At 45.6% G+C, this 27,669-nt stretch overlaps 1 protein-coding gene across 1 annotated transcript; it reads right to left on the bottom strand.

Moving 5' to 3' along the window:
- Positions 1 to 1,449: 1,449 nt before the first annotated feature.
- LOC135379085 (uncharacterized) lies at positions 1,450 to 27,669 on the bottom strand. Its single transcript, XM_064612334.1, has 4 exons — positions 27,591 to 27,669; positions 18,093 to 18,194; positions 12,253 to 12,390; positions 1,450 to 8,482 (listed from the first exon to the last, which is right to left on the bottom strand). The coding sequence occupies exons 2-4, from the start codon at positions 18,187 to 18,189 to the stop codon at positions 4,494 to 4,496; spliced, it is 4,224 nt and encodes a 1,407-aa protein (XP_064468404.1). The 5' UTR covers positions 18,190 to 18,194; positions 27,591 to 27,669; the 3' UTR covers positions 1,450 to 4,493.

A 27,669-nucleotide genomic window follows, 5' to 3' on the forward strand; every position in this document is an offset into this window, starting at 1 on the left:
CGGGAAAGATATTTAATAGCAGGAAGCCATCGCTGCACTTTGGTTCCATGGTGCTTAATAAGGCGAGCCCAGCGCAGGTTCGAGTCCAGGACCACACCAAGGAAGCGATGGGAACGCACAGGCTTTGCATATCAAGGTTTGTCAGTCTTCAGCGCAGAACGCTTCACATGGTATTTACAGAGAAGGAGAGGTTCAATCGAACCGCACAGTGGGAGACATACAGGTTACACTGCTGGCGTAGTTTAAAGGGCTGTTGTTTATGATGGCAGAACCAGAAGTTTGACATACGACAAGGAACTCCTAATAATTTTGACCTGCTACCAAACTTGGCGGTAAAATGATTCGGAGCCTCGTCAGGTGGGAAGTGATCCCCAATTTTTCAGCCAATAGATGTTCCTAACTGACTCGTGCGCTACCATGGTGACTACATAGCCGGAGCTTAGCGGACATCTTTTCTTTTAAACACAGAGTTATGCCCATGCAATATAGTTGCCCCGCTGTAGTTGGCGACCAATGAGCAAGTCTGCTGGCGAGTTCGACACAGCGTTCAGTGTTTCAGTATTTTTATGTTTTAGTTTTTCAAAAAAAAAAAAAAGCGCGCAATAGTGACGATAATTGTGACGCTAGAGTGTAGAGTGAACGGGCTACCAAATAGATAAGTTTCCCGAGATTCCAGCTGTACCGCTTCATTGCTTTCTACTGGCTTTGTTCAATTCCGAAAGTGACTACCATTCCCTGAAAACACCTAATAGATATATCCATTAATGAACATGAGCTAATTAGCCGCCGAATGCCTAGGAACGATCCCCGATCTGATGTCCGCCAGCACTCCATAACCCGCCTGCACAAACGGCATCTTCGCTGCTGTCACAGATATTGTAATATTTCGTAAGCTCAGGAGCTCGGATCGGTCATGGCCGTTGTTATTTGGATAAATGTGACATGACATTTTACATGCGGCTTAGGTTATATAATGGAATCAAACAAGCAATATCGAAACGGTAGTAATTTGACTACTTCAAATCACTGTAATTTTTTCGAATATGGCTATTCGAAAATTTTGAATACTCGCTCAGCTCTGGTATTTTCTAGATTTTCTGATAAACAAATGTTTATCAGAGACGAGAGCCTTCGTGAAACAGCATCAGCAGCAGTAGTGCAACCTGAAGGGGAGCCTCTTGCTCCAAAATTTGCGTTTCTCATAAAACCTTAGTTGTTCTTAACCGTTTCAACATCGTGTTTCTCATCGCGGGCTGCTTAAAACTTTTTTTCCCCCTGTTTGAGCATTACTTTAAGTTCTTGCTTGTCGTGTTTCTTGTAGTTTGATGTTGCTATTGTAAGTGTCATCATTCTAAGAGTGTCAGTTATAATGATGAAACGGTGTTCTGAGCACACATTCTGTTGCAGAAATGTTCCATAGTGGTCAAGATTTGGACTTCCAGAGGCAACTGAACTGTTGCAATATTTATTACCGAAAAATGCAGACATGGAACGTATGGCCTATAAATAACTGAAATACACTCTGACAATATGATTATGCATCAATATATTGTTGTTAGTAGTAGTATTAATGCTAATGGTATCACACTAAAACTGGAGTGTGCTCCTACAATAGGTGAATTCCTTAAACTCATGACACTGCTTCCATGCAGGCGCGGCGTTAGCAGCAAGTGTCATTTCGTCGTACGTCGACATTACTCCGAGCTTCAGCGCGCTTCGTAAGATATTGGCACAGATCGCTAGGTGCACAATAAGGTTCGCTGCAAGACGTCACATCAAATAGCATCAAGACGAACGCATACTGCAAAAAACAAAAAAACAAACAAAAAACTGGCAGACATGATGCAGGTTACACAAACATCAAACCAGCGATAGCGACACAGCTGTTTATTTGAGCTCGCCTGTAGCTACTTGCATGAGTTGCTCTGTCGATTGTGGTTCGCACCAAGATCATCCTTCGCATATGCGATTCCCAGGACGACCCATCGCCACTGTTCACCTCAGCCCACACAAGCAATACCGTCTCCCCTGCTGCCGCGGGCGGAAAGAAGCCGGTAGGCGCGCGGCTCTCACAAGATGCCTTGACATGTGAACTGACAACAGCCATTTTGTGTCTGAAGCACGTGACGCCAACGTCATAACCATTGTTACTCTCTGAAATTGCTAACATGCATTGCCCGCCATTTTCTGAATTATTCACTTTAGCCCGCGCCAAGGTAGAGAATGGTTTTCGGCGATGCGTCGTGCTCGGGGAAGCCCTCAACTGCTCTCGTTGTAAACAGATATGAACCAGGAACGTCACCACACGCACCAACGGTGTTGAGTTTAATTAAAGGAGTTGATGTCGGGTTAGACGAAGATCTTGAAGGTATGGCAAAAAAGAAAAGAGAGAGAGAGAAAAGAGTGAGATGGAGAGAGAAAACACACAGGTGGAGCGTCGAAGAACACTCCTGGTCACTACGGCTAAACAATGAGTGACGCAGAGCGCCTTTCTGAACATGGGCGTTCCCAACGCTACGGGCTCATGCAGGAGCAGTACGCCCATTCTCATAGATTCATTCGCCGGCAAATACGGGTGGAGGAACTTCGTCGTGTGCATGTTTCTGGCACTCAGCGAGAAAGCCCGGACTCATCAGTAATACCGAGGCTCGAGTGGAGAAGTAGCAGCTTCGATATATTGATATCTTCATCGTTCTCTTCCCTAAGGGTTGTAACATCTGCTCTCGAGGAATACATAGTGGCGATAGCCTGTTTTAAAGCTATCAGCTGCAATGACCTTTGCAGACCGTTTTCACGATCACGTGCTTCCGTGTAAGGCAGGAAGAGCCGCACCGATGCCCATCCACCTCCCTCCACACATTTACTAGACGCCGTCGCTCTCCATTTACGATCGTTCGCATCAACGTGGGGCAGAAGCAATTTCGTTGCATCACCATGCCTGTTTTTAACCGCTGCTAAGAACCCGATTTCGCTACTACGTTTAAAGCAGTGCGGAAGAAGCAGTTCTACAAACTCGCACTTGTTCAGAGAGGCACTCACAAAGAACGGTGTGTCTCTTACACTGTCAAGCACTGTTAGAGGAAGGAGAAGCTTTGCCGCTCTCAAGTATCCATTAAGGCAGCAGTAAAGGAGCGGCGTATATCCGTTTTCATCTGGAGTGTTAATTGGAGTGTTAGGGGTCAGACTTCTTAGGATATCCTGGTCTTCTTCAGAGTTAACAACGCTGTTGATGAATTCTGCTACAGATATACTAGGGGAAGAGAATGACGAATGAGGAAGCATATGCTTGCTCACCGATGCATGAGGGCGGAGCAACTTCATTGCGTGAATATTGGTGACGCTCTGGGCGAGTGACAAAGCCCGATTTGCATCCGCACTGTTTAAATTCATGTCGAGGAGCAGCAGTTTTAATATTTTGACATCTCCAACGCTCATTTCCCCGTTCCGTTTATTTTTAGACTTCGATGGTTCACGGGTGGCTGTCGATCTTTTGCAAGCATGCAATAGTAATGCCGTGCTCTGGCTCACGGCACCATCACTTCTTTCCGTGTAAGGTAGAAAGAGCTGCACCGATGCCCAGTTACCTCGGTACACACTTTTACACCATGCAGTCTTTTCCTCCACTGCGCGAACATCCACGTCAACGTGAGGCAGAAGCAATTTCGTATAGCAATTGGTATCCGCGTCACTCATATCAACGGCATCTAGCAGCACGGTGACGATGCTGCTTTTGAAGGAGTGGGGGAGAACCAGCTCTACAAATTCACAGTGGTTTAGGCACGCGCTCACACGCAGTGGTTTGTTTAAAAGATCATCAATCACTGTAAGAGGAAGGAGAAGCTTTGCCGCTTTCAAGTATCCATTAAGGAAGCAGTAAAGGAGCGGCGTATGTCCGTTTTCATCTGGAGTGTTAATTGGAGTGTTAGGGATCAGGTACCTTAGGATATCCTGCTCTCCAGTCTTTGCAGTATAACGGGAATATTTTGCTTCACTTATAATGCGAGACGCAAGTGATAAATGAGGAAGGAGTAGCTTGAAAGTGGAAGAGTGCTTTCTGTACTTCATGCCGATCCGCAGAGCAATTCCGCCGTCAATGTTAACGGAGTCGATGTTCAAATGAAGAAGGAGCAGCTTACTAATTCCAACGTCATGATTACTGAGTGTCTTGTCTTCTGTGTCGTCCAATTGCGGTTCCCTGCGCGCCAGACTCTTATTCAGAGAATCATTGTCGTCCATGCCCATACAAAGTGCAGCGATGCCGTGTTTATCCCATGCATCCAGACCTGTGTAAGGAAGCATAAGTCTCACTGTTTCCAGGCAACCAGAGCGTACGCTTGCGTACAAACTCGCCGTATCCTGATGCGTGTGGCGATCCCTCGCATCAGAGTTAGGAAGAATGGCTTTCGTCACTCCGTCGTATCGATGAAGAATGCTGCTATACAGCAGCTCCTCTAAGAATGGAGATCGGGTCAAGAAATGGGGGAGTAGAAGTTCTACAACGTCAATATTCTTAGACACACAACGGGAAGGGGAAAACCTTCTGGCCGGTTTTCAGTGGTGTACCAATCACTGGGGGATGATGCAAAAGGAAGTAGAAGCCTCAGGATGTCTGTGCGACCGAAAAGAGCGGAAACCGTACACAAATAACTCACAGCTGGCGAGGAATAAGGAAGAAGCAGGCGAACAATATCGGTGTCACCAAAAATGATACTGATATGTAAGGGGGTACGTTGCCCGTCATCCGTAATGCGATCAATATTCACAGGGGTATGTGCCGCGTCTGCCGCAGAACTGACGTTCTCCTTCAGGTACCGTGGTGCACGCTCGATGCAGGTTTCGCTGGAACACATCTGACTGTTGCAAAACTCTCTAAGCAGAACAGATAAGAGTTCCTTACAACGCTCGTAAAGGACTTCACCTAAGACTGAGCGATCAAAATCTCGCTCCGATGTAATGTTTTCGACTGTTGTCGGCAGTTGGACAAACCAGTTGATAGCAAGACCGCCGCTATGAGCACAGAAGGTGTCCAGTCTTTCCCACGCGCGAATCTTATCAGCGTACATAAGAGGCGTCATACCTAGCATATCTTCCTGTGTCATTGCTTCGTCAATTGAAAGGTAATTTAAGATAAATTGATTAGCATGCAGCGCAGCGACGTGCAAAGGTGTTCTTCCGAGGGCATCTTGGGTGTATGCGTGTTCCAAAGCTGCTTCAACAATGACGCCTCCAATGTCGTTATTCATGATATTGCTCTGCATTGCGTGTCGCTCCGCTGCGAATCCATCCAAGAAGGTCAACATGCCGACATAGCTAGATTCTCCGTACAAGCCAGAAATGATAAGTGCCACCCTTACATCGCCTCTGGCATTCGCCTCTTTCACCCTCTTGAAGATCAAATCTGCTGCGAAAAACTCGGCGAAGCTATGATGCACAAAATGAGGAGCGTCATTTGTCAAGCACAGTATGATACCCTGTTTTAGCTTGTTCTCCTTGACAGCCATTATCAAACGGCCCTTCGATTTTAAGTCGTCGTATTCACTTGCGCTTACGAGTTCCTTGAGGACGTCCTCGGGCAGTAGCGATTTTAGGGCTAAAAGGGCATGGTTGTTCTGAAATATCGGCTTCAGCGTGTCGTCATCATCTTCGTTTGCGGCTCTCGTTCTGTCCTCTTTCTTTTTTTCAATGCGATATAGAAGGTATTTGTACTCGACAAACAATCTGTACAGGGAGAGCAGCGTAAAGCAATCCTGGGAGCTGCACATGGTTTGCACCAATTCACAGTATTCAGGGTCAGAAGCTTCGCCTTGTTCCACCTCCGCCACCATTCGGAGAATTAGAGGATTTCCTAAAAGAGAAGAGTGTTTCTCCTTAAGGTAATTAATAGTACTTTTGACTGTCTTCCTATCGGTCATCGGATTCTGAAGAGATTTCTGATATTTCTCCAGAAACTCATCTCGTTCTTCCGCCGAGAACGCAGCCATGTCGAAAGGCACCAGGTGCATTTGATCTTGAATCGCAATTCGACATACCGTGCGTGTGAATATCAATATCTTACGCACCTTTTCTTGAGCCAAAACCTTAGTAAACTCAAGGATATATTTCCGCGTCACCTCCAGGATTTCGTCAAGGGCATCGAAAATGACCCACACGTGAAACGGACTTCCCTCGGTGACAGTTTGCTGAAACAGTTCGAACTCTTGTCCACTTGTTTGCACGCAACACAACTTTGCGAACTGCTTGACGTTGATGCCTCCAGTTTCTTCATTAAGCAATTTCATTGCTTCTTGCCTCTTCGGGTAAGTACTGACGTAAAGTACCCATGCTTTCTCGTCTTCTTTCTTGATTTCAGTGCAAAGCCGCGTGGCCAGCACGGTTTTTCCCGATCCTGGGTCTCCGGAAATAACGAGGACTTTCTCTCTTACTTCAAGGAGGAAATTCGCCGAGTGAATTTCTATCCCGGTCATGGGAAGGTGACTTACGGCACCATTTGATTTTTTCCACACGTAACGTCCTTCATGAAATTCAAGAAGGTGAACTGTCTTTCCACGGAAGTGTTGCGTTAGGAGAAGGCGATCGTAGTCACTGTCCTTCTCCAGGAGGACAATTTGCTCGAAACTGTCCAAGATGCTCATTCGCTTCACAGCAAGGCCTTTGGGCAAAGATGACTGAAGTGTTTCCTCCGAGCACCCGAGGAAAGCGAAAGCATCGTCTTTAGGACGATCTCTAATCTTCCTCAAGTCAACTTCAACGGACCTACTGCACCTTTGGTTAATGTAGCACACGCTTACGTCTTCCCGAAGTTCCTTGAGTTCAGGCCCAAAATATAGCACTCCTTCTCTGCACAGTGTCAATAACGTCTCCTCCTGGCAAGTTTTCGAAAAGCTGTCGATGTCGAGCATATCTTTAATAAACAACTGCTGGTTGGGAGACTGAAGAGCGATCCGTGACCTCTCGATAATTTTATTCTTGCATTTGGCAGTGACGTTCTCAAAAGAAGCTTTGTGCACAGTGTCCAGATAAATTTTGATATCATGTAACATACTCTCTTTAATTCCTTGGAGACAATGTTGAAGGTTCTGCTTTGACGTTAGCAGAATTGTCTTGGTGCCAGTGACGTCATGAAGCTCTTTTGAGAGATTGAGAATTACTCGGAGGTTCCCTCTTCCCTCGCAAGATAAGAGCAAGAAGCTGCACTTATTTCCGAGCAGGACGTCATAGGTTCTGTCCCCCCACTGCGATGCCTCGAGAAATAGGTAGGGGACTCTAGCAGATCTCACGAGGTCGTTCACCATTACTTCGAGGAATGTTAAATTTGATGCTACAAGGACAATAGGTGGGTCATGCCTCATAACACAGTCATCAAGCCTCTCCACGAATTCGATTCCTAGTTCCTCTGTGGAGGATGCCCTCCCCAATTTTCCATTTTCTTCTTTGATGACTTCAGTCTCTCTTCCCAGGCAACCGTCCTGTATGTACTGCGCCATATCCTCGACGACGTGCTGTTTGAAAAACTGGAAGAGCCTCGGGACTTGTTCTTCCAGGATAGTGCTTCCTTCCGTTGGACAAAGAGCGAGAATGTGCGGTATTCGAACTATAAGTTCAGCCTCGTCATTCCCGTGAAAGGCCCATTTTAAGATGTCGTGTAAACCGTGCTGTCGACCCCTTGCGTCCTCGAGGATACCTGCGTAATGTTCTTTTCTGCTTTCATCTGTGCACAAATATGGCTTTCCTTCATTTCCGTATACCAGGTTGAGAGCCAAATGGCACAACTCGTGCACCAGGGTTCCTTCGACTTCTTTGCTGCGACGTTCTGTGGCATCTGTTCGTTCCCCGTGAAGTCCCGTGGCTCCAATGAAGACGCCTTGTTTTTCTGGTTCAGTCATACCGAGGTTAGTCCTGTACCCACCCACCATGCACTGGGTGTGCTCTCGCTCGAAGTCGAAGCGAATGCTCAAATGAGGTGCCATTGAAGCGACTTTCAACACAGGCTTAAGTAAGTCGTTGCTGTCGAGAGAACGATACACGTCATCTAAAATTCTCTGAAAACCTGCACACTCGGCTAGGCTGGTCGATCTACCCTTGAGCACAGAGATGTAGGATCCTTCGTACCCAGCTACGAAGTATCGTTGTCGCGCGAGTTCGGACTTTTGGAGAGGATTCAAGTGCTGGAGGCAATCACCTTCTCTAGCGTTCTTGAATTTACATTTCTGTGACAACAGAAGTCCGAACGCCTTGAATGCGTTTGTCGTTACAGCTCGATGCATAGCTGACTCTTTCGTACATGGATGGAGCCACTTCTTTAGTTGTGGTTCTGCTTGCATGAACTGTCTCACTTGCGCTACGTCTTTCCTGTCAATGGCATGGTGCATGTCAGCCCTGATGTCCGCAGTCTCAGCAGATCTCTCGTCCACTCGTTGGCCAGCCTGCTCTGTGCATGCTGCCGTAGCCGTCTCTCTCGTGGATCTTCCTGAACCAGATGTGCCTGAAATATAATAAGGCAACATGAGTCAGTTACGTGAACATTGGAGGAAAGGTCTTCCGCGCGCTGGTTTCGAAACGGCATCGTCGGAAGCAACAATCACCGGCGGGGAGCGCAACCAGCTTAACGGTCAGTGCTACAGTATAGGAAGGGAGTTGCCTCAGGACAGAAGCCGTCGATATTTCGAACAGAGACTGTTCTTCTTCTGGGCATCGTCCTCATCATTGGCATGGTATTTAAAGGGTTAGGTATGATGTGTTTAAAGGTTCATGCGAATTGTGGGTCAACAGCCCGGAGGGAAGAAAGGTTCCGCACGGGCATCTACGGCTGGAGTGAATGAACGGTTTGTTAGAATGTGGAGGGGATTATGTGAACGAAGTGATCTAGGCTCCTGACCGGTTACAGAAAAATGTGAGCTTCACAAACACGTGGACGAAACAGGACAACAGACAAGAATTATAAGGAGGTTAAGGAGGTTAGGGTTATATTTGTAATACAAAGTTGTGGCATGCAATAAAGAAAGCAGAAAGCAGAGGTCATGCAGAACATAACAGATGATAATGGAGATAGAAGGGAAAAGCATATTTTATTTGTGAAGTGTTTCTAGGGTGGCTTGTGATTTGTTGATACCGGACGGGTGAAGAGCGCTGAACTTGTATATGAGATAAGACTCCCTAACACGTCTGTCACGTGTCGATAGAAACCCGGTTTCTGGAATATATAGTTTACTGTTCCCAAAGCGTGACCAGGAACGTTAAAATGTTCGGTGACTGATTTGGGGAGTTTGTTGTACGTGTCTGTTCTGTGTGCGATAAGGTGGTTGTTCATTTGTTGGCAGGTTTCACCAATGTATTGCATAGAGCAGCCGCTGCATTCAATGCCGTATATGACATTGGAGCCTGTGCATGTGGATGCGTGGTTAACGGGGTGGGTGTATTTGCTCGCAGTGCTTTTAATGGAGTTAGCGTGTTGAACGTGCTCGCATGTTTTGCAGCGCGGGAGGTTGCAGGGTCGTGTACCGGAACACGACCCGACTACTGGATCCGACCACAAGTAATTACAAAAGGTACCTGGTAAGGCCATTTCATTCGAGCTTCAGAGTGAGTAGAACGTTTTTCACTGTGAGTAGAACGTTGTTGTGTTGTGTGGTAATGACACGCTCTAGACCACAAATACTACATAATCCAAGGTGCATATTGAAACGAATATGTTGCGATATAAACCTGATGAAAAGGTGGATGAAGGATAACATGCACGCTTTACTACCGGCAGTTTAATGATGCTTGCCGTCACTTTCGAATTTCGATCATCGATAAATAGTGCAGGTTTTTACTGGACCTAGGTTATAGCTTTGTGGGTTTTGCATTAGCTTTGGTTATGTGCTTTGAATCTGTGGTATTACAGCTGTATTATTGTAGTGCACTTTTTGTTTTTTTCATCTGCATTGCTTCCCGTCCCAGCTGCTTATCAACGGATTTGATTGCGTATATTTTTGTGGCGTCAGTTCATCTCAAATTCCTTGTAACAAACAGAGAGAAGTCATGGTTGGATAGGAGTACAACCTTTTATGTTCACTTTTGGTGATTAAACTGTTAGCAGCCCAGCGTGTATGTTGTCCTCGTTCCTCATTCATGTCTTTTCATCGCTGGTTGATATCGCTAATACCATGTACGAACTTCATATATCATTCTGTAAAATAATAATCTACACTGTCCAATGTAGTGTCAGTTTCTATTTTTTAGTGGGCTGAGATGAGTAAATGGCCGTTTGCATAAACGCTACTTTAGCGAGCATTGAGTTGTGAAATACATTTTCTTTTACTGCCCTTTTTACCTCGACAGAAAGCCTAAGGTACTCTTGGCTGGCCTGAACAAGAAAATGATTGCCAGAAGGAAGACAGATGTCTCAAGAGCAGTTAACTGGATACGTGTAAGCTTCATTATTTGGTGTACCAAGATTGTTAAGCTTTGTAATGTTTCAAGTTTAGCTGCATTCTTGTTTGCTTTGACGCCATAAGTTCCTCCTCTGTTTGCAACAAATAAAAGTGTGCCCTGTGTTGGCATGCAATGCCCATTACTAAGGACAGGTGAATATTTTGTCCAAAGCTCGTTGACCCTAAACTTACACTTCAAACTTTAGCATTGTTGTCTGCTTCAAAACCTGCATTCTGCCTTGCCAGATGATGTCAGCAGTGTGTTGCTTTCAGTGCCTTCTCGCTTAAGAGAGGCGAAGCACTTGCTTCATAATAAATTTGTTTGAATAAAATCTATGTAGTTCTGGAACGAGAGCTATGCCGTACACATGTTCCTGACATCCCAAGCACTACGGATACACCATAACCTTTGTGGTGATTTTGTTGCGGAATCCTACTTTAAAAATAGATGTCTATCCAACAAATATGCATGTGCACACAGTAATTGATACACTTTTATAGGTCGCCACCATGTACTCTTTGCTTGAAAGATTTGTGGTGACATGTCGTGTTATTTTGATGGGCATTTTTTGTAGCTCCATGCACAAACTGTATTGCGCACTATACTCATATTCAACTTAAGAAGGGAAAGGAAATCTAGTCCGTCAGCTCCCCAGATATGAGTACGCCTCGGATAGAAAGGCTGGACACAGTGAGGCCACGCTCCCTGATTGCGCAAGATAATTTAATCCATCATGCTCAATACACTGCAGTGTTTCTCCTGGCACAGTATTGCTTTTCATTATATCCAACGGTGTATGCAGTTGACAGACTAGATTCCTTTTCCTTCTTATGTTGAACACTGCTGTAGAGTGTGGAGGGCAACACATCTTTTCTACTTTTTTATGTGTCATTCTTGGCGATATTAAGCCCTTGAATACATGTACCTGTCGGGCTCTGACTGCACTTCGGTCACTGCTGTCTGTTAGCATGTGACTTCTCTCACGCTTCCTCATTGGCAGAAATGCTTACCGTGACGTGCATTTGATATTTTGCCATGACAGCTTGAAATGAATTGTTGCAGTTCATTTAGTATCAGTTTCTGTCTTTGTACTTCAGTGCTGTTTTACATTGCTTCAAAACCCGCTTGGACCTTGCTTGGACCCGTGTCCAAATGAGAAATAAAAGTGATATGCAGTTAAATAGGCATCTGTGGCTGACTATAAGTGGGCTACGGAAGTGGAACCACCTGCAAGTGGTTCTCCAAAGTGGGAAAGGTTTCATAAACTACTTGCAAGTGATTCCACCTACAGAAATATCCGACTGGGATGTCACACGGCTACGTAGCCGTGCGTCATATGCGTGGTGCCAGAGAGGCGCTCTGGGTACTCGTCTTTGAAAGCAGTTATATGGGTCACTGAGCCAGCAGGAGCCAAACAGAATGTATATTTGTGTACTATGACCGGCGTCCTTTCATGGGGTACCATTATTTGTGAAATGTTTTCTGACCTGTTTATGGCTCCTCAGCAGCAGCCAACAGTAGCCACGATGAAAGAATCCAGTACATAACTTATTTTCTAACATGCTCGCAAGGGAACACGTCATCATTCATAATCGAATTGTTGTCGTTGTCAAGTTATTCCCAACACTGCTGATCGCAGCTGAGGATCCAAGAAAATTGGTGGGAAAATAAAGATACTCAGCTACTGTTACGGCTTCGGTCACGCCCACTCACAGTGTTACGTGGCAATTTCATGACTGCGACTCAAATCACACGGCAGATACTGCACCAATGGAGTCCAAATGGCGCCCTTTGCCCAAATTTGGGTCTTGCCCAAATTTGCCCACGTCTAATATTTACCTGTCTGCCCCGTCCACTTCTCCAGAGCTTTCCTGAACCTCTTCACGTGGAGGGGCTTCCTGATCATCTCTACCTGGTCAATGACTTCTCCAAGCTCTTCATCCGTCAAGTCACGAAGCTGCTGCACATTGTCTGCGCCTGAGAGAAATTTCAACACTGAGGTTAAATTCATGTCGCTTTTTATCAACATTGCTTGCTCATTGTAAGTCTTGTAGATGAGGCAAACTGTCGCCTTACCCAGATATTTAAATGGTATTGAGAGAAATGTCTAAATTCCGTTAGCAGTTACATTGGTAAAAAAAGCAGCTGAATACTTTTGTCGCTACTACACCGCAGGTTCTTGAGGGAATACTCTCAGATCCGGATGAAGAAAAACATCTTTTTGGCTTGCTCTGCAGTGTTATATTCGTCGTACAAGTCCATGCTTCGCACGCTACCTATGCATATTTTGCATGATAATGCACAAAGAGTGCATATTTTGCTATTTTCCCGATGGGCAGGTGAGACAGCATGCTGGTTTTCATGAAGATTTTGCTGTTCCCGGTAGGCTTTGGACCTTTTTTCCTAAAACCCAGCTCAAAAAGAAATATTTTGGACGTTTCGGTTGGGGTGTGGATTTCATCCGCCAATATAGCTTCTGCATTGCACGAACTGCGTAGATTCAACGTTAAAGCAGCGCCAGGATCACGATATCCACATATGGTTGAGATCTTCTCCTAGTGCGGCGCTGAACGGTCCTACGTTTGCATGGCGTCAGAGGGTGCTCGCGGTGCATTCCTGGCGATGAGCAGTGGTTTGACTCTCCAAAATTTAACATGGACTGTAGCACAGTGCCGAAAGCAAATGCTTTACCTGCATGCTTTATGTCTGTCGCGCGAGCCTTACTTGTTGTATGCTCTTGAACAATGCAGCTTTATTTTAGAGGTGACTCCTAATCAAACTCTTTCCTTAAATATGCATTCCATTAAATTGTTTCATACTCAGAACAATGAAAAGCATTGTGTATCTTCAGTTTTTACAGCATATTTCGAAGAGTTTGAGTGCATAGGCACGCTCCTGGTCCCTAAAACAAAATCACTGCGTTGACCGTTCAACGTAGCTAACGACTCTTCGACTACGTTTCAATGATTCTCCAAGGACAGACGCTGTAAAAGCAACATGACATTATTCTGATGAGAGTTTTATGTTGAATTGTTCTTGAGCGATAACCTGTCAGAACGTGCTGGTTGCCTTGGATTGCTCTATCATATGAACGTCCACGGGTCTTAGGAGTAAGAGCAGCAGCACGTACAGCGGTTTTGCCGCACTACTGCGATGGAACTTCCTTTAGCGTCTGTGTATATCTCCCACATTCGTTTCACATTTGCGTCTGCATCTTTGCAAAAGCTATTTCTCAAGAGATGCTTCATAGTCCCACCACACCTGGCTACACAGCAGATCTAGTGCCCTCCTATCACAAAGCGTATGTCACTTAGTGTCGTCCTGCCCAAAGGTTTCACTTCTTCAGAGCACGCGTTCACCGTTTGCAAAGGGTATAATTCGTGGGTGCTTTGACGCACAGATTGCCGTGCCATGCACATCGCCTCGAAGTGTAGTCTCCACCATCGCGTTCCACCTGTTCTGCTGTTTGCATCATCTACTTTGAGATACTGTTTTGGGAGATATGGGTCCCGATCGAGTAACAGCTGGGTCATTCCACGGGGAATGGTCCAAGGTTGTCAATCGACCATCACCAATATGTTTAAAAAAATAGAGTGTGTGGGGGACACTGTCAGATTAATCGTGCCGAATGTCCCGACTCGAAATATTGATTCCATGTGTTTTTAGAGCACCTCAGAGTTTGCGCCTGGCGAGAAAACCATACCACAGGTTTTCGTCCTCTTTTCGCGCGTGCTTGCTTCTATATACGAACCAATGTGATTTTTATGTCATCCGAGGATTATGCAGCATAAGTTAAGCAGGGCATGCGAAAGAACTCTCTTCCTCGCCCTCTCAAGTCGGGCCCAAATGTCGCCCTTTTGTGCAACTTTTGTGATTTTATTCCGCGTTCCCTACTTACCTTGTTGGAAAAGTAGGTACGGCTCCCTGTTTACTAGCACATGGGGAACGCTAACAAAAATTTTCGCATGTCTGGGATATACACTTGTTCTGTGAGAACCGTTGGAAAGAGACACACATCAAAACTTTGCATTTTACAGAAGAAGATTTCGGAATGTGGCACACTACTTAAAAATCGCCAACCTACGTCATTCGATAGCACAGTGCTTCAGCTACAACATATAAAAAATCTGGAGAATTACTTTTTGACAAAAGCGAGAAATGAATTTTTTTCTCGGCCATGGTTTGCTTGTCATTGGGCGCGGAGAAGCACCCTTCCAGGCACATTCTGCCCGGACGCGTCGTTAAGCAGAGACCCTTTAACAGGTTCGTTTTATATGCTTGGTACTACTGTCTTTCTGGGTTTTTCGTCGGTTCGTCTTTTGCTTACACTTGTGACTTGGGAAAGCTTTCCTCTCAGAAGAAAACGCGATTCTGCCCCCAGAAATTGGTTCGAAGTGGTGAAACTTCCTTGTCCCAGGCAATGCAATGCAGCGGCTGTGTCTTTCGACAAGGATGGTCCTTTCGCTGAGCGCTTGCTGGAACTTCTACGCAACATCACACGGCAAGGGGCCGTGCGACGGAGTAGGAGGAACTGTTAAAAGGCTCGCTGCCAAAGCCAGTCTCCAGCGGCCGCAGGAGGGGCAGATCCTAACACCAAGGGACTTGTATATGTGGGCAAAGGACGCGCTGAGCATAAATTGCCTGTGGGAAGTTGCAGCAGAAAGGACCATCCTTGCCGAAAGACACAGCCGCTGCATTGCATTGCCTGGGACAAGGACGTTTCACCACTTCGAACCAATTTCTGAGGGCATAATCGCGTTTTCTTCTGAGAGGAGAGCTTTCCCGGTATGCAAGAGGCCTAAGAACAACAATAGCGGTGCTGAGCGTTAATTTTCAACAGGGCGTGTTTTGGGCAGGACACCTTGTGGTTTTACTTTTTGCCTCTGTTAGTGTGACGCGGAAGTATACACGTCACAGGTGTAAGCAAAAGACGAACCGCCGAAAAACCCAGGAAGACAGTAGTACCAAGCTTATAAAACGAACCTGTAAAAGGGTCTCTGCTTAACAACGCGTCAGACCAGAATGTGCCTGGAAGGGTGCTTCTCCGCGCCCAATGACAAGCTAACCATGGCCGAGAAAAAAATTCATTTCTCGCTTTTGTCAAAAAGTAATTCTCCAGATTTTTGATATGTTGTAGCTGAAGCATTGTGCTATCGAATGACGTAGGTCGGCGATTTTTAAGTAGTGTGCCACATTCCGAAATCTTCTTCTGTAAAATGCAAAGTTTTGATGTGTGTCTCTTTCCAACGGTTCTCACAGAACAAGTGTATATCCCAGACATGCGAAAATTTTTGTTAGCGTTCCCCATGTGCTAGTAAACAGGGAGCCGTACCTACTTTTCCAACAAGGTAAGCAGGGAACGCGAAATAAAATCACAAAAGTTGCACAAACAGCGACATTTGGGCCCGACTTTAGAGGGCGAGGGAGAGAGTTCTTTCCCATGCCCTGCTTAACTTATGCTGCATAATCCTCGGATGACATAAAAACCACATAGGTTCGTATATAGAAGCAAGCACACGCGAAAAGAGGACGAAAACCTGTGGTATGGTTTTCTCGCCTGGCGCAAACTCTGAGGTGCTCTAAAAACACATGGAATCAATATTTCGAGTTGGGACATTCGGTACGATTAATCTGACAGTGTCCCCACCATACCCTATTTTTTAAAAAAATATTGGTGATGGTCGATTGACAACCTTGGACCATTCCCCGTGGAATGACCCAGCTGACATGAAACAGAAGTGACGAAACCACATGAAGAAGACGTGCAAGAAGAGAAGATGCGGCACGGTTGTTATGACAACGGCCAACATTCCTTGCGTCGCTCCGTCTGGAAACTGAACTCACCGAAGACATACGCGCGTTGCCCTCCAAGGGCTTTCGGCTGTCAATCACAGGGGCGCATGGAAACGCAATAGTGCAGAGAGGCCGAAGTAAGAAAAAAAAAATAAAAGCTGGGTTCATCTTAAAGACATCTTTACCCTGGGGTCACACGGGGTGCACACAGGATGCACAAGATCATGAAGGAAGTATGATATAAACATCGAACTTTCAGCAACTCTCACAGAAAGGATTTCGCATGGGAAGCACAAATTTCCTGAGAAAACAAGTTTCTAAGAGTACGTGCAGCGGCGACGAATCAGCCCATGCTCCCGGCATGCGGTGCCGTCAGGTTCTGTCGGCGCTTTTTATTGGGTGCCGAATAATCGTCTGCTAGCAAAATCGACCTGTCAACACATGGGACAGACGGGGAAGAAATGCAACTGTAAAACAAATGAAGAGGCCGCGCGCCTCATTATTCGCCGGATGATGTGACGTCACGGAGTGACAGCTGACGGAGAGGGGCACTTCTCAAATGCGAGAATGAAAACTGTCTTGTTCGCCACGATCGCATACTGTTACACATTTTCTGTGAATCATGTCTCAGGGGTATTACTCCTAATTTCTACTACCCCATATTTTCTACTATATGACATATTTTTGCTAAAGTTGTTCCACATTGCCTTAACAAAATCCATTACAATCCTGGACTGCCACACTTCATTCATTCTACCTTCGGTTGGATATATATCCGTAGTGCGGTTCTGATAGGGAGATCTTCTGTGCTAATAACTCGGGGTTCCTGTGTCAAGAGGGAACTGTGATTGCAAAACAGGGCATAATTCGCCCGACTTAAGAGTCTATAGAGGAGGCTGTGTCCCTCGACATGAGCCCCGACCCGCGGTGATACGACGATCAGGGAGAGGCAATGTTAGTCGTCTGTCTCCATGGCCGCGCCGGTGGAGCTGAAGCGGATGCTTCAGGCGCATGGCCATTGTCATCGGCCCGCTACAGTGTTCTACTTCCACAGACATGGAGAACTGAGAAAGAAGAACCACGGGGGGTCTACTCACGAGTAGGAGAGCAAAAGCGACGCGCACCGCTGGCCGTGTTCACGACACGGCATAGCACGCGCTGCGGGAGACGATGAATGAGCTGGGCGGAAGTGGCGAGATGAGGTTTCCTGTAAATGAGTGGTGAAGTCGTCGGGCGCTGTGGCCTGGGGTGCTGCAACCGGCACGGGAGCGAGAGCTCACAGGGTCGATCCCAGGAACAGTCGGGCCGAGACGCGAGCTGAAGCGTGCCGTGGCGTCGGTTGCCACGACTGCCGGAACTGGCAGGAAACACGTTGCTCTGACGTCGCGGCCGGCAGCGGATGACCGACGAGGTTCGGGACGCGCGATGAAGCGGTGAGTCATCAGTGGATCTCTGACCGTGGATGGGTTGGTGAGAGCACTCGGGTCATTACATGGTCGGTCTGATCCGTAGCGGCTACTACCTAGCAGATACTATCATCATCGCCAGCCTGGACTCATGTAGAGGAACTCCACCTCCTCTTCAAGTTATTTAAACTTCTCCAAATCTCAGCAGAACACTCAAGGTATTTGGCTACCATACCAGGGGAGGACATGACTGAGCAACTTCTGTGTGCAACCTACAAGGTTTCCGACCCGCGGCCTCGCTCGCTCCGCGAGCTGTCACACCTGAACAACGTCAACACAGCTTCTTATAAGCTTCTTATAAGCTGTTCTTCTTAACTTTTGCAACTTATGTTCTTCTATTCACGGCAGAAGAACATTACACTTAACTTCTTAGCTCTTACATAACGAACCAAGCACGCCAGCGCTCAAAGTTTGGCTCACCTATCTCGATGAATTTGTCGTAGTACTCGAGGAGGTCCGCCTGTTCAAGGAGTTTGTGAAGCTCCCGCTCTGATTTCTTTTGAGGAATGGACGCCATCGCCACTGCAAGGTAAATGAAATTTCAGAGCATATTCGTCGTAGAGGAAAAATAGTAGAGGCCAACAGGGTAAAATAATACACAGTCCAGCTTGCTGAAATGTCGTCAAGAAAAATAATAGCGAAAAAATGAAGCACGAAGTCAGGGTAACTGTTTAATACGTGAGCTTTCGGGCAGAGCCTGCCCTTCTTCAGACAAAAGCAGCAGTTAGAACAGTGCTTATGTAACGTGTGGGATCCATGAGAGAAGGAACCAAAGATTAAGAGAGAAATCGATCCCACACCTTATATAACCGATCCCGTACCTCATATAATCAATGATTGAATTGCTTCTTTTGTCTGATGAAAGACAGGCTGTGCCCGGAAGCCCACGTATTAAACAGTTACTCTGACTTCGTGCTTGATTATTTCGTTATCATTTTTCTTGAGGAAAAGTAGTAATCGAAGTAGGCGGTGACGTCAGCTAACATTTGTGTTACGGGTATTCACAACAGTCAGCAGCAGTGCTAACATGGTGGTGTGACTCAGCAAGAACATGCTTCTCCAGCGAAAGACGTAGTTCGTAACTCCATCCTTACCAACTGTCCTTATCTTCGCTCGGCTTGCTTATATTGGTTAGTCCAATGGTAACATGTCAATAGCGGTCAATACCGAGTCATCGAACTTTTTTTTTTGCAACGAGACATACAGTGTGCTACGACCTTTGCCTACGTTTCTTTACATTTCTTGCTAGTCCATCGGTATTTGTTCTGTGCCGGTTGCCTGATAATTATTCGCATAGAAGCAAGGATCTCAGGACGGTCTCCGAGGATATTTTACACTCACTTGCGTCCATCCCGAAGTCACGCTGTCACCGCCACGCAACTCGTGATAACAAATTTCTGTCACCGTGACAACGCTCTTTAGAGCCACACGTTGTTATCGCATGATATCTTTAAGAGCTGCTCACACTGATCTCTATGTATAAAGGCTGGATCGCGTATGGGAGAGGGGCTCGTGGGAGAGAGGTACGCATTCGGGCCGCCATGTTGGTGGGCCCTAAAACGCCGTGTGTGCCCATTGGAAACAATGGGAGGCAACAGAGATTGTGAGTATTTATTGCGCTACAGGCGCTGATCATTGTTTGTCGTCACGCGATTTTGTAAGGTGCCAGTATACTGATGTACCCTAACAGTGTTTTGCAGGTGCCCTGCTTTTCGATTCTTAATAACGTTATGTTTTGCATTCCGAAACTAGACTGTCACTGCAGTGCAGCACTGGGAATTGTACTGCAGCACGTTTCCCAGCCAATATTTCAATCAGAAACGATGTGAGGTTAACAACAACCATGTATATAATATCCTGTGCTGCGTTCTGGACAAATATTTTTCCGTCACGAACGGTCCGGGAAAAGATACTCATATACTCGCATGACAGAAAGATATCGTTCTGTATAGACTCTCAGCCGTTGTTTTAGCCGTGTATGCGTTTAGTATGATTTATATCAAGCATCGCCGCAGAAAGAGTCTTTTAGTGAACGACATGGGTGCCATGCCTCGCACATATGGACACACCGTCAAGCAGCTCAAATAATTACTTCACGCCACTCGTTCGCGCTCGTTAGAACAGTTAGTCAGGTTGTGATGTAAGCTTAATCAATTAACTTACTTAGGAAGTGGTGACACCTGCTTGAGACACAGGACTTATCTCTTTTTGAAGTACAGCCCTTCTATGTTTGTTTGTTGCTTCCTTCATTTGTTCTGCGTATTTGCAGGCGCGGTTGTGCCAAACTGAATGTCCATCCAGCACTGGCTTTGTCATGTTTGTTATGTGAAGCACGTTACAAAAAATGCAGCTCCACATCTGAAACACCAATCAGTATCATCGTCATCTAAAAGGGGCACCGTTGTGAGACCAGACACGCTTTCTGGAGATCTTCTATGGCACTTTCCGCAGTTTGCACAATTTTCTTCAGCATCGAAGTCTCTCATAGGAACCACTTTCATTAATGACTCCCATCTTACCCTTTGATGTGCAGGGGCCCTCTTGCACTACACACGTATGGTCTGCAAATTGCAACAGAACGATTTGGAGCTTGAAACAGTTGTGCTTTTGTCATTTTGGACCTCGTATATCCTGTCTGTGAAGCGTAAACAAAAAAGTCTAACACGATATGCTTTTGTAAAGAAGATCACTGATGATGAGTAAAGAGAGTATACATTTTTCAAGTTCCACATTTATTTCTTGCACTTATGCATTTCAGGATACAATGAACGTGCAGGGAGGTCGCAAAAGACTACATTTATTGTTTTGTGACCTTCCTACAATGACAATATATATTTTAGGGATGACAATGGACAGGTACACTCTCTAAATTTGTAGCACTCAATTTTAGGTTGGAATGAGCAAAGAATAGCAACTTCCCTCCTGATATTTTCTCATATATGCTGAATTTTAAATTTAATGTGATCAACGGTAGATGTAAACAACATCAGTACCAGAGAAATGCATCCTCAATAAATAAATTTCTTCTTATAGCATATATGTGCATGCCTATTAACTGAAACGATTATCACAGTTCCCTGACATGTTTTAATTTCTGAGAGTGTACTGTAGAGGCTGCTTAGATCTACAACAGTTCACACAAGGTATTATATACTGTGAATGCCTTTAAAAATCCCATGTGACACATATGCTTTTACTTTCTGGAGGTGCTGTGGTAGTCAAAGTTTGCGGGCATTACGCAGGTTCTGCACCCATTTCTTGAGTATGTCGAGGCAGCTGTGAAGTAACCTGTATTGATGATTATTCCAATTTTTATGGTGCATCGACAACAAAGGCAATATAATACATCAGAACATTGGTTTGGGTGCAACCAGTTAAAAATGAATGTTGTTTAATAAATGCATTGGACAAATGTTAAAACATCAGTTTAAAACATGGCTTACAATCCCTGTATCTTCTAAAAATTGAAAATATTAAAACCTATTCTAAAAAGAATATGGGGAACTCTTCTAAAAATAATTATAATTATTATATTGCTGGGTGAAGGAGCCTAAGGCGTGTTTCTGATGTCAACATGTATGAAAATGTTCAAATTTGAGAGAGGCTAACCACAGTGCGTGCACTGAGGTGGTTCCTTCCTGTAAAGTAGAAACCAGTGGATGAGGAACTTGATACTTATCTGTACACCCAGTCGTATCACACTGCACAGATTATTCACTGGGTAGTCCACATGACGAAACCTGTATTGACGAGACACCACTTTTGCCTTAAAAACTGCTACAAATAGCACGGCACGCTACAAATTATTATTATCGTAACAAGCTGACGGTACAGGTGAGACACAAGGCGTTATCCAAGTCGCGCCACACCACCGTCACGTAGCATTCTGTGTCACAAATCGAACCAAGGCACAAAACAATACCAATACATGAAAAAAGGTGACAATCTTGGTCTAGTTACGACGTAATACCGAACTTGTGCGCGAAGGTAATTCAAAGAAATGAATGTGCACTCGCTTCCGTAGAGAACACCGTGTACCATGCTAGCAATGCATGCAAAAAAAGCGCTCGAGTGCTCGCACATATATTGATGACAACACTACCTGTGTAGTGTAACATGTTCTTTCAAGCATATTATGCACTCAAACAGTATTTGCCACCAGGTAACATGCAAGTGTGCTCGATTGAACCTCGGAAGAGCGATCAAACAACCTGCATCCAGTGCTCGTTTTGAACAAAAAAACACTTCATAATGGTCAACTAAATATACAGAATGGACGCCTATTTATTCCTTGATAAAGAATTACTCACCTGTAGAAATTTAGGCCCTGTATCCTTGCCAGTACGGTTGGTACGACAGTAATTGCAAGAAGTTGCCATGATCGCTGCGGCGACTGTTGTGGGTACAGTAAGATGGCGGCCGGTTTCCTCACGCTCGCGCTCCCCATCCGCGATCCAGCCTTTTACAATCGAGATCAGTGGCTGCTCAGTTGCCCCGGGAGCGTAATTCGAAAACTCTACCTTGTACAACAAATTACGCTGTGTCTAGCTTTACAGGGTGATAGGTGATCGTCTGGCGACCTGCGTTACCATGGCAACAACGAGATGCTCCTCCATTCTGAGCGGTTTGAAATATCGCGGTAGGAAAAGAAGGCAGATAGCTTTTTCATGTGAAATCTTGTCAGCTTATCCTTTCGAGACGTTTGATTCCTCTGAGTACCACGTGTTTGTAATTCCACGGCTCCGGCTTACTGTGATGAACTGTGAGCATTAACTCTGTGGCATTGTGTATATCCCTTTCGAAACGAATTGGTTTTAGAAAATGTTCTTCGCTGAATGGTCATTCACCGAATGACCATCAGCGAAGAACATTTTGCGAAACTCGTTCATGCAAAGAAACAGCTAAGACGTCCCATCATGCAACGTTGTGTGTTGTGCGAAAACCTGCATCGTGAAAATGGCGTATCCTGCTGATCCACCACTTCGGGCGTAGAGCTTCGGAACCGTTATGGTCTCATTATTTTGTGTATTTTTTTGTCTCATTTCAATAGTCGAGTGCTATCTATACGAAACTGAACATGTTCACCGACTACAGACTAAATTCGTAGACTTAACTGTACCTCAGATATATTTGACAACTAGTTGCTGGTGCAAGAGTGAAACTTACGTCGGCGCTACCTATGACGGTCCATAGATGACGAACATTTTTGCTGCACGACCGTGAACTGTAAATTAAAACTGTCGCATAGGTACCCTTTGTGCGACATGAAATCGTTGATGACTTCATCGGTGAACTCATTTTCATTTCAGGAGGAAACGTGTCCATGACAGGCAAGCCTGAGCGATGGGCAAGACACGTAAACAAACACAAACACGAGGACTCAAAACCAGCAAGACGTTTCAGCTCTCGTGTTTGTGTTTGTTTACATGTCTTGCCCATCGCTCAGGATTGCCTATCATGGAATTTATCCACCAGCTAGCCTGCATTTACGCCATTCTGTCGAGGAAACGTGTCCTTTGTATCGTAATTCAGTTCTCCTGCCCATCGCCTTCTCTTTTCTTATGCATGGACCTTGTATTTACGATATAGTGATTACAGCCCTGCACGGGCCGACTTTTCCCGGCCCGGGCGCATCGAAAAATGGCCCAGCCCGACCCGGGCCCGGACCTTCATATTTTTATGCGACCCGACCCGACCCGGCCCGGTGACCCAGTGACTAGAGCCCGGCCCGGCCCGGATTCTAACCAAATAGTGCCCGGCCCGGCCCGGTGACCCGGCGAGTAGATCCCGGCATAGTATTCCCAGCCGCGACGTACGCGTTTCTGGCGATTATCAAACAAATTTATCAGTAAATTTATAAGGAGAGAAGACAAACATACAAGTGATGGCGGTTTAGCACCATAACCGCGCAAGACCAAATTAAATCCAGAACGTACGCGGGCATGGGCGTTATCATTACACTGTCAAGATTTTGCGGAGGTAGAGGATGATGTCGACAAACTCCTTCTCCCAGTCCATACCCCTCTCACCAAGCTTTGCCAAGTGCTTGTGAAATACGTGAGGAGTGAGGAGCAATGTAAAGTGGCTTTCAGAATGTTCTAGAGGGTCAAATCATATGCCTAACGCAGTGTCCCTTGCTTGTCTTTGCAAAATATGCACAGGAATGACGCAAGCGCATGATGATATGAACTAATGCACCTCCATTGAGTGGAATTAGCTGCGTGGCCCGTGCCGGGCCTGACTCTCGGAAACATATTTCTCGGCACCGGCCCGGCCCGGCCCGCGGTGCTAGCGTATTTTGTGAGCCCGGGCTCGGCCCGGCCCGGAGCACACAACCAATAAAAAGCCCGGCTCGGCCCGCGGGCCGGGTCGGGGGCCCGGGCCCGGGGTGCAGGGCTTTAATAGTGATCTAGTAATGTAAATCTGATGTAATGTCATGCATATAACATAGAGAAAAATATTCGCGGGTCCTGACATGCTGCTACCACCTCACTTCGATGAAAACCACCACACTATAGACACCACGAGTCTCCACAGCTTTGAGTGTCCCCAACGCACGCCACGTTTTTCAAACAATTCAATTCAATCATCAGTGAACGCGAAAACGCTACTTTCGACGAACTGTGCATTGCTTGTGTACAACTTTAAGAGTATCAAGCGGATTGGTTAACTGCTCTCTCCCCACACTAAGAAGGAGTGTGCTTCTGTTCATCGTGAATCACAGGTCCTGATTTAACACAGTGAGTCTGTTGAGAAGGCTCCACATTGTCAGTGTCCGCAATTTAACGCCGCTTACATCAAGTTCGGCCTCGGCAGGGGAAGGGTACGCTCACGAAATGTCCACGCATTCTTTCCTTCAAACATATTTGAAACTACCAGAGAGCTGTCGCAAGTCGTAGTCTTGGATACATAAGACTCCCCGTGTCGAACGCAATGGGTTGCTATTTTTGACTCGGGCAATTACTGAATTCCTCCCCAAAGGGTGCCGGCTGCACGCCGCTAGGAACCTGTGATGTGGTACACCACTCCGCTCGTTCTTGATGTCCTTGTTGTTAAAGCGTTCCCCTAATACCTCACGGACTTCACACTTTTAAATCTAGTTAAAGCGATAACTTACGCGTAAATGGTCGTTTTGAAATGTAAGAAATGCAGTAAGCGTCTAGGGTAAGATGAACCTACAGGAGTATAAGTGTAATAGCTCCTGCAAAAACTCGCTTTGTTGTCATTGTTGTTGTCAGTGTTATCGGATGTCAGAACATCATCCTCCTGTCCTGACGAAAAAAAGAAAAAAGGAAACAGTGAAGGGACTACAGAGTAGAGCAAGGAAATGGCGATGAGATAAATCATGTAGTTCAACAGCAAAGGTCAATATTCGAGCCGCACCAAACCAAACCTTGGTTTCGTACGACGTCAGCATTTCTCCAAGTACCACTTTCGTGCTGAAATCATCATTCACTGTTGAGTAATCAAACCTTTCCTTGACGTTGCGGCGTTGTACCTTTGTTGGACCTGCAAGTGTGTTGCGACTTGCAAGGATTGAAGCCACAGGTGACTCATCCATGTGTTTGAAAAACATCCAAATGAATTGAGTGTTTGTCCTATGTTTTGTATAACATAACCACTCTATATGAAGGGGGGTGCCCAGTATAAGAGCCGCCAATACTTCGAACACGGAATGTTCTTCTTCTGGGTCACAGACTGATGTGCTTCTCCCACAAGAAGCAGAAGAAGTCTCTGTTCGAAATATCCGCTCCTCTCGTCCTGAGGCACTTCCCTTCATATTTCCTTATCGATTCGCTGCATTAATACACGCCATAAGACGTCACAGCCGTTCTATAGCAGTGTTTCTCAAACTGTGAACCCCGAACCTCACGAGAGTCGTTACAGATTCAGCGTGGGGACGCTGATCGGTGCAGGAACTATAAAGAAGAGGTGTCCAGAGACTCATTTAATTCGTTAGAGAACACTCTGCGCCGAAAAACTAAAGTTATATAGGGGTCATGTTGGGGGTAATTCACCCCGGTGCTCCTTTAAACGTAAGAGCTCAAAGGGTGCCGTAATTTGCCAAGGCAGGTTTTCCAAATGCGTTTCCTATTACCTCATTATCACGTGATACCTAGCCACCAATGAGGGACGTGTTGCGGAGAAAGATGTGAATGCGCTCACGATTTTTTTTTTCTAGATTGAGAGAAAAAAATACACATATAAACTTGTAATATGTTATTTGAAAGGTGTCTTCCACAGAGACACTTTTTTTTTAACTTCCTAGACAACCTCAACTATAGAACAATCTGCAGCTGAGTATGATCACGAAATTTTGCTTTCTCGCGTAAACAAAATGCACCTATAGATTTTCAAAATAAAAAGAAGAGGAATCTTTTCACGGGAGAGGTAAAAAAAAAAGCAGAAACGCATTTTACTTCGCAAACGACTTCGAGTGCGTTGCAGCGCAGTGTAGTGACGAATTTTTAATTTTTTGTTCTAATTTATCTGCTTAGGACCTCGTTCGGGATCTCCAAGCTTCGAGTGGTGGTTATGCCTGATGCCTTCGTGCGTCCTTATCGTCTTATCAGTTGTTTACTCGACTGCGGGCTACGCCAGATAACCTTTCCTAGTGAAGAGACCGTTAAAAGTATATGACTTTGCAATCGATTGCGACAAAACCTCATAACGGCAAACCTCATCACGGCAGGATATAAACAACAACTGTTTCTACAACCACCGCATGAGACCATAGAAGGAATAGCGTACTGAGACCGTTCCCCCACCCCTAAACTCTAAACCGCAATTCACGAAAAACTGGCCAAAAATTGGCCGAACCGAAATCGGAACCGAACTTTTTTCTGTGCATCACCGTATGCTACCGAAATGCACCCCGAATTTCGGCCGATGACTTCTGGCCTTGGGGAACATCGCCTTTCAACCATCCAGCTCAATAAGACAATCCCTCTATTCATAGAGGTAGAAATCACAAACATGGCAACAGTCGACACGATTGCTGCGTCATCGTTGCTATGGTTCTCCTTCCGGCTGGATAGCCATTGGATGCTTCTACTTTTTCGGTTGGCGTCACTTCCCACTTCGGAGGAGGAATCTGGTTTGGTCAGACCGGGCCCAATTCGACCCGAAATTCTGTTCTCCGAAAAAAAGTTTCGGTCCCGAATTCGGTTCGGAAAGAATTCGGACGCTTTTCGGGCCATGCGGTTCACGCTTAATACTTCCTGTTGCGTAGGTTACCAACCAGGACAGGAAAACTACGCCGATGTTCAGTAACACGAACCGAAATCGGAGGGATTAGCTTTCGTTATCAAGTACTCCCAGGAAATGAATAAGATATTCGAGAAACAAGTGATTTCGTTGGGACATTTAGCGAGAATGCTGCTTCATATACATCAAATGAGGACAACACAGTGCCTAAGAAACACTTATGGGACCTGCACATATTGTTTACTGCTTATGAGTATCAATATGGCATCATACTAGCTCTGCCAGCCGCCAATGAGGCGTGGGAAGACGCGATTAATGTTGCCATAATGGAAGTATGATTGTTGATATTAAAACGGTGTCTTTTTCAGATTATCAGGTGTGGCCCCAGTACTGTATGTATTATTGAATGCGAATGTAGTTTCATATTTTAATAAGTCATCCTTCATGTCGTTGGTGCGGGGCTCCGTAAGTGAACAATTGGTAAGCAATGTGATTAACGTTGATTCTAGTTTTCTTTCAGAATCTAAGGACTGGATATAGTGAATACATTATGTATATTCCTTACATATACTAAGAGGTTCACACAAATTAAACTCGCAACTGAAAATACGCAGTATCACTCCTGAACAGCAACCGTGAGACTGCGCTAACAGTAAAATAATAATAATAATAACGAAATACATACGAGGATAGTTCGCACTGGAATCTCACCTCAATTTTGGTCGTCGATTGCCACTCAGACGGGGCTGAGATGGAGATGAATCGGTCACCTGAAGGAGACTGAAGCGAC

Source organism: Ornithodoros turicata, chromosome 1 (genome assembly GCF_037126465.1).
Source record: "Ornithodoros turicata isolate Travis chromosome 1, ASM3712646v1, whole genome shotgun sequence".
NCBI lineage: Eukaryota > Metazoa > Arthropoda > Arachnida > Ixodida > Argasidae > Ornithodoros > Ornithodoros turicata.